We start from the raw sequence: 7,785 nt of genomic DNA, 5'->3' as shown, positions 1-7,785 counted from the left end.
TCCTCTTGGAAAAACGGCTACAGAGTTGGTTCGCTCCGTGACATCCCTCTCCCCCAGATGCACAGGCCGGTTTTGTTTACCGAGGAGCTGCAAAAACTTCCCTCTCTGCCCTTCGTACGAGGAGGAGCAGCTCTAGGTCGTAGCCTGGCCGGGAGGGAACTGCCTTCATGTCTGAAACTCGCAGCTCTTGGGCTTCCCTGTTTGTGCCCAAGAAGTGAGACCACGGCTGGTCTCCACCACTGCCGCCACGGGGTCTTCAGCCAAACCTTTCCTCCCTGCCTTTCTGTCTAGTGCACGGTGTCGTCTGATCCTTGGGATTCAGGACACTCTGCTCCGAGGAGATTCCCCAACAGAGCAGGTCAGGTTGGTGACTCGGGATCTCAGATCTCTGATTCTCATAACCAGATTCTTGTTTCAGCTCAACCTTGAATTTCCTACTCTCGGATCTTCCAACGCGCTGAATTTTTTTCAGGGTAGGTGATCTGGTCACACAGGCCATGGTGGGTTCTTGATTTGCTTTGTGTTTTTCCCCAGGTTTGTCGGTGAAGGTACCAATGGAAATGGGGAGCAGCAGCACTGAGAAGTTTTATAGGATCCCCGAAGGAAAGGGACCACACGTGGTTGGATGTACAGACCTGATGACAGAAAATGCAGTTGAGGTAAAGCTCTCGGTTCTTCCTCCTTTGGATTTAAGCCACAATGTTAGTGAAAAAACTTGCTGTAGTTTTACAGATGAATCAAACAGAAGGTCTTGCCTGTGTGCAGGGATGCTCTATGGCTGACACTTACAGCTGAGCTTTCTGTCCTCTCCATCCCAACGCGGGATGTTTACTGGGCATTTACCAGATGGACGTAACCTGCAAGCCTTCCCCATGGCTACTTCCTCCCTCCTCCTAATATCCTTGCTTTCCTGACTTCTGCAAGATACTGCAGAGAAACCGTGTCCTCCTGGGACCTACGGGGTTCTTCCCACCCACCCCGCCGCTCCCTTCTGTGTTGGGCTCCTGGGTAGACTCCACACGCAGTCTCCGTGACCATAGCTGTTCTCATCACAAAGATCCCAATGGGATTTGGCAGGGTTGGGTGATGAGGGTATGGAGCGTTTGAGCTGCAGGGTAAAGCATGAGATGTCTTCTCAAAATTTTATCAATCTGAAAAGGAGGTCAGTTCTGCAAGTGGTCAGTTCAGAGACAAGCCACAATAAGAAGATGGGGACAGAAAATAGCCAGCTAATGGGCTTGCTTATGGGTTTCCATTTCAAAGCCTCTTGTTTTTTGATTTTCCTATGAGAATATGCCTGCGTTTGCACTGTGGTTTTACTCCTCAGACTACCTGGGTGTGGTGGAACTTGTGATCAGTTTGTAGTGGTTATTGGTATCTTTTCCTTTACCCTACTGAGTCTACTCTGTATTAGCACAAAGAAGCAATTAGTTTCTCTTTGCAATCAGCCTGTGTATTTTTCTTAAATAAGCAATCTGTATAATTACAGTTCGCTCAGGCATAGATAATGAACGTCTTTCCCTTCCTGGTAAGCAGTTAGTCACCTGGGGAGGTTCACTGGGACTATTCTGGGATAAAATTATAAAATTAATATCATTACCAGTATGGATGAAGGTCTGATGATTTCTTACTTAATGGGCTTTCTGTTTGATTTAAGTTTGATGAGTAAAGAGAAATAAGCTTCATTAAACAAGCTTTTGATACACGTTGTGAATGAAACTGATAAATTAGTGTTCAAGAAACCAGACTTTATTCCAAAACTCGTGTTCTCTTTGGCCCTAGACTTAACTCGTTAAAACAAAAGTACAGTGGAGCAAGACAGGGAATTTGAATAGCGTGTCACAAATTCCCTTGCAAGCCAGGAAGTAAGAATGCAAATTACACACAGTACATCTGCTGAGAGGTCTGCTTTAAGGTGTGCCACTGGTACCTTGCTGCTGTCTGCATAGGAAAAATACTGGCAAGGGGGTATGGAGGGTCCGTGTGATTGTGGAAAGCTTGGGTGGTTTCCTGGAAGACCAGGAGCACTGATAGTAAGAGAAGATTCAAACCGGTGGGAAGAAGTGGAGGCAGATAAAACATGGGTTAACAAAATTGCATTTAGAGCGATGGACCACTACAGACTCGTAAACATCATGGTGAGGAGGGAGAACAATATATTGCACTCCTTTGCTGTGCAGCTGCCCAAGAGCTTTACTGACGGCCTTTTGCTCGGGTCAGCCAGGAACACCATAGCCACATTGAGACCATGCCCCTGGCTCTACCTGCATCTCCTCTGCTGGGCCGCACTTCCAGAAACCAGTCTCGGGGAAAATTTGTCATGCTAACCTAATGGAAAAATACACTTCTAGGAGGCTCCTTTCCCCCCCTGAGTTTAGCAGGCTGAATTGGGTCAGTAACAGCTCCCTGCTGCAAGGAAAGCAATGACAGCTCCCAGCTGGAAGGGTGAAGGGGAGACAGTCACCCCTGTTAAACTGATCAAACTGCAGCATCGTACCGTTCCCCGAAGGGAGGCGTAAAAAAAAGATCCAGCAAGATGCAGAAATGGAGCAAATAGGTAGTGAGTGTTTGTAATGATTAACTTAATTAAATGGAGCATTTTGAATTAGCCATAGGCTAACCTAGAGAAGGTGATGTGTATCTCTACCTGGATGCCAGCAGTCATGCTACTTTAAATTTCTCGCAGGGACAAAAAGATTGTGACATAGGATTGGCATCAAAGCCTGTGTAGGATAATAATTTTCTCGTGAGATTCTCTTAATTCTCTTGTGCTGTCATTCTTGCATCTGAAGCCCTTGACATAAACTTTTTTATCTTCCTTTTTTTCTGCCGTATATAAATAAATAATCAATCTTCTTTTTTTTTTAATTTTAATTTCCTCCTAATCCCAGGGAAGCTTCTTGCGCCTGTATTATCCATCATGCAATGCCACAGATAACGAAGAGGCACCATGGATTCCAGATAAAGAGTACTATCAGGGCCTCTCTGACTTCCTTAATATGTACCGAGTTGTAGGAGAAAGGCTTTTCCAGTACTATGTTGGTAAGACTGGTTCTGGTTTTATTCCTTGAGTAGTGCAAGGGCCTGAGCTCCATATGCTGGTCGTTGCCTCGCTGCTCTGCGAGCAGTGTGTTATTGCTGCAGGGCTAAAAAATAGGTTTTTGGCCAAAGAAGTATGATGGTTCGGGATGGGTTTGTGTAGTGAGGCTCAATGCTGAATGTGACCCAGTTCTCAGGCAGACGCGCAGTCTCCGACTGCTATGAACAGGAGTGTCTCGGCAATTTGCTTTAGGAAGAGCTTGGGTAAGCTGCACCTGGGATTTAAACCCCACAGGGAAATGTGCAAATATATAAAGGTCAGACAGATGCTAAAGTCTGAATCCCAACAAGACTTGGATCCCTGACTATTCTTGAAAATCTGTTCTTACAGGGTTTAAGAGATATGTAGGCCTTGTACTGGACTGTGGCCTAGGATGGGAGGGGGAGAAGGAAAGTATCTTCTGCCAAGTAGAAAGTATTTTCGGAATCAGATCCATATTTGTCTTCTGTATTTTAAGGATGAGATTTGGTACCTTATCTTCAGATGACTGCTCTGAAATCAGTGGTCATCAGATTCTTGGGATCTCTCCCACAGGAACAAATGCTTTCTCTCATTTCAGCAATAATGACATATGCTTTGATTTTTATCTAGGTTCAGTGACCTGTCCTGCAAAGTCAAATGCTGCTTTTAAGCCAGGAGAAAAATACCCACTCCTCGTTTTTTCCCATGGACTTGGAGCTTTTCGGTAATTCTGCAGTTTGTTGACAAACTATTTTTGTCGTCTATGGAGACAGCAGTCTCAAGGGTGGTTCAGAACAGATTTTCAGTAGGGGCGTGAGATCCCTGTGGAGCTGAAACAGATCTGAAGAACAGGCTGCTGTGTATCAATATGCCTCCGCTGAAATCAACAGCAGTAAATAACAGCAGGGTTCATGTATTTATTTGGGTCTTCCCTTTGTATTTTAAGGGTGAATGTATTTACCAATCCATAAGCATGTTGTAAAGATTAGCTAGTTGATTTTTGAAGATGCAAATTGTCATATGTGCTACTTAAAAAAATCATTAACATTTTTCCTTCTGAATAGACAGTAAAACAGTAACAAGGTTTTGTAAACAGGCTTTGGTGCCTGGCATACAGAAGCCTGCTCTGCTGGCTAGCAAATTCAACCAGAAGAAATATGGAATGGGGGCTAGTGCATACGTAGTGTGTTCAATGTTTAAAGAGCAGTGTAATTGAAATGATTATGTATGCATGTGTCTCACTGGAGTGTGGTTTTGATTGCAGGACGATCTATTCTGCTATTTGCATAGAGATGGCTTCTCAGGGCTTTATAGTGGCTGCTGTGGAGCACAGGTGCGTATACTGCACATTTTTGAGTTCTGATGGAAAGAAACTTTCTCACATTGAATAGAATGTTATTTATTCTAAAGAAGAACTTATGATTTTTTTTAAAAAGAAAACCAACGTATCTTCTTCAGCCCTGCCCACATCCCCCCCGATTTCTCTAGCTCAGCTGTTATCTAAGCAAACACCCTTTGCTTAGATAAGCCCTCAGATGAAAAGTCCCAGGGTAGATATCATTCATCATTCTTCAGGCATGTTATTTTTCTCTTTTATTGTTAGAACCTGGAAAATATAAAGGAGGTGGGAGTTTTAGTGGGGTTATTGCATTATTTAGAGAGTCTGTCTACACTCAGTAGTGATTGCAGCAGCACTGGTTGGTAGCTGCATCTCTTGAGATAAGTGAAATCTAAAATTTGACTTCATCTCAAACCAAACAGAATACATCCCCAGAAATAACCTTTTGTTGATATTACAGAGATGAATCTGCTTCAGCAACATATTATTGTAAAAAAAAGTCCATTTCTGAACCATCAAACATGGAGAAGGAGTGGATCTACTACAGGAAACTAAAAACTGGAGATGAGCGTTGTTTGCGCCACAAGCAGGTACTCATCCTAGGTCTGTGCTCTAGGAAGTAAGGCAGGAGTGGTATGTTTAGGACTAACTAGCAGACTCTTTTCCTTTGGCCATGTCTGCAGACTTCTGCTGTGACTCGGGGGATATATCAAAATGCATCAAGTCCTGTGTTCCTGAAGATAGGAAAGTCAACAACAGCTTTCTTCAGAGCATAAACTACTTCCTCAACAAAGCTTTCTCATGAAGTTGCACTGTTGAGCTTAGTCAGCTGTTTCTCCTCTGGTTCCATTCAACTTTCTGTTTCTTCTCTGTGTCCACACTTTTGCTGCCCAGCCCCATCTTTAAATGACACAGAGTTGAATTCAAATGTTTGTGTGGCCTTAGGCTTGCTTTAGCTTTTGTTTACTGTTGGATAGCAAGGTGAATCATGGCTGCTCTCAGGGGGATGTTTGCTTTGTCATCTTCAACACACTTTAACATGGTTTATAGCAATGTAAACAATGCAGACTTCCTGATTATAAGCAGCATCCGTGCTAAATGTGATGCGGCCCTACTGACAAACTCCTCCAAGCATAGACTTGACCTTTAAAATAGGGGAGTGTGTTCTTCCAGCTAATGCAAACTCGGCCAGGGAGGTGTTTCCCTTTATCTCCCTGGGCCATACAGCCAGCAGTACGTTTCCTGTGTGCATACAACATCCTACTTACGAGTCTAAATACGTAATGTCTGAGCTTGCAAATAACCTCCAGAAGATGTTGCCTGCAAATTTCACTAGTAGAGAAATCAGGAGATTGAGATTTATTTGAAATTCAGTGATGCACAGACATTTTGCTGGCTGCCTACACCCTGCGGTTCCCAAGGACACCGCTGTTCTTTGGTTCTTTTTGAAGCTTTTGTTTTTTACTCACATATCAAAGTCAAAAACACTTCTTATACTGAACAATGAAAACCTTTGTTTGCAACAGCTTTACTACAGTTTTCAAGAAAGTGTATATATATATAAAACCAGACAGCCTTCTTGGCTGTTTGTTATTTTGGGTTTATCCAGTATAAAGACAGTTTCAAAGCTATTGTGCAGATGGGGCAAGCGATGTAATGAGATTTGCTCATCAAACTGAGCATGAGGCGGAGCAGCGAGTCAGCCTTCCTTGTAGCTGTGTAACGTAAGCCTTTGCACGTCCCAACAACCCCTTCTCTGGGTAGTGACAGCACGGAGTTGAAAGTCTTTGGCGCATGTTATAGGGATAAATTCCTCCACATGCAGAGGATCTACGCAAGAGTTTCAACTCTGGACCTCCAAAAGTCCGTTTTGTTGTTGGTCAGACCTTGTCAAGAGTTGTGCTTTGCAGTTCCATTCTGCAGTTCAGAATAGTCATTACCGTGTCAGACACTTAGGGGGGAAAAAAAAAATCAGACCAAGTCCTGTGCCCAAAGGGCCGGCAAGTCTAGCAGTTGTCTGATGATTCTTGCCACTGCTCTGCCTCAACTTCTCTTTCTCCCCAGGTGCAGCAAAGAGCGCAGGAGTGTATCAAAGCTCTCAACCTCATTCTTAAAATCAATTCAGGAGAGGAAGTAATGAATGTATTGAATTCAAACTTTGACTGGAATAGCCTAAAGGTGAGTGAAAAGCAGTGACTGTGTTTTGTTAAATGCCTTATAATGCTTCTGGTTTCCCTCTTCCACTTCTAAACTGGTTCCTGTAAACTATTCTGAAGATCACACCGTAGATCTATGAACATATTCTCAGGTCATCCCAAGCGGGATAGATAGTAATGGAGCTGAAATGATGCTCTTCCTACTTCAATAGGATCTATTGCCTAAAAAATTATTCCCTTTTAAAAAAAAAATAAAAAAAAGTTTGGGAAAGCAAGTCTCTTACAGCACCTGGATTTTTTTAACAGGATTCTGTTGATACTAGCAGAATAGCTGTGATGGGACACTCTTTTGGTGGTGCTACAGTTATTGAGAGTCTCAGCAAAGAAATAAGATTCAGGTAAGTATGCAAAACAAGGCAAGAGACATTTGGCACTTGAGAGGTCTCGAGCAGGGGACCTTACCTAAGATTCCCCAACTAATAATTAGCTCTTGAAGAACAGTTTTGTTTGGCATGTCATGTTTTCTCAAGTCACGCTTCTTTCAACTGTGGGGATGTGGTGAAACATAGTAACTGTATCATATTATATCGTGATACTGTGGGACCCTGCAGGAGCTCCTGTGCCCAGCTACACCTGGCAATGGAGACCAACAAACACAATAATGGATTAATTCTCTTCCCCCAGAGTAGAATTCATTTTGAAACAAAATGATTCATTAACCTGTTTACCTGTTCAGGATCACAGAGAGTTTCTCTTTCCATGTCTTCTGCAAATCAAAGCATGCTGAGAACTTCCATACAAAGCTTTCTGCTTCTGTGACAATATCCAGTTGTTTTTGACAGGTGTGGCATTGCCCTCGATGCATGGATGCTTCCCGTAGGCGATGACATTTACCAAAACAGTGTCCTGCAACCACTGCTTTTTATCAACTCTGAAAAATTCCAGTGGGCTGAAAATATCTTAAAGATGAAGAAGCTCAGCTCCAATGACACAAACAAGAAAATGATCACTATCAAGTAAGTGTCCAGGATCCATAATTTCTGTGATTGAGGATGAATCTTTACTCTCTTGTTCGAGGTGTTCAGTTACATGTAACTGCAGACAGACAGACAGTCAATACTTCCTCATGGCCCAGGTTTTCACTGCGTGTTTAAATTGGACAGCAGTGTGGCCCCCAGAGCAGAGACACAGACCTCTCTCAAAGCAGCCAGTAACCCTAAGTTTAAGAT

General features: G+C 43.2%; 1 protein-coding gene across 1 annotated transcript in view; it reads left to right on the top strand.

Annotated features, from left to right (window-relative positions):
* The first annotated feature begins 533 nt into the window (after window positions 1–533).
* Window positions 534–7,785, top strand: part of PLA2G7 (phospholipase A2, group VII (platelet-activating factor acetylhydrolase, plasma)) — an 8,501-nt gene continuing 1,249 nt past the window's right edge. The window contains exons 1-8 of the mRNA XM_009697943.1: window positions 534–659; window positions 2,892–3,042; window positions 3,692–3,785; window positions 4,326–4,394; window positions 4,861–4,990; window positions 6,465–6,578; window positions 6,863–6,954; window positions 7,399–7,572. Of these exons, the coding sequence (XP_009696245.1) occupies window positions 555–659; window positions 2,892–3,042; window positions 3,692–3,785; window positions 4,326–4,394; window positions 4,861–4,990; window positions 6,465–6,578; window positions 6,863–6,954; window positions 7,399–7,572 (929 nt within the window). The 5' untranslated portion in view covers window positions 534–554. The remainder of the gene's footprint in view (window positions 660–2,891; window positions 3,043–3,691; window positions 3,786–4,325; window positions 4,395–4,860; window positions 4,991–6,464; window positions 6,579–6,862; window positions 6,955–7,398; window positions 7,573–7,785) is intronic.

This window comes from Cariama cristata, unplaced genomic scaffold (assembly GCF_000690535.1).
Source record: "Cariama cristata isolate BGI_N322 unplaced genomic scaffold, ASM69053v1 scaffold27813, whole genome shotgun sequence".
Taxonomy (NCBI): Eukaryota; Metazoa; Chordata; class Aves; order Cariamiformes; family Cariamidae; genus Cariama; species Cariama cristata.
This window is presented reverse-complemented; position numbering and strand designations above follow the sequence as displayed.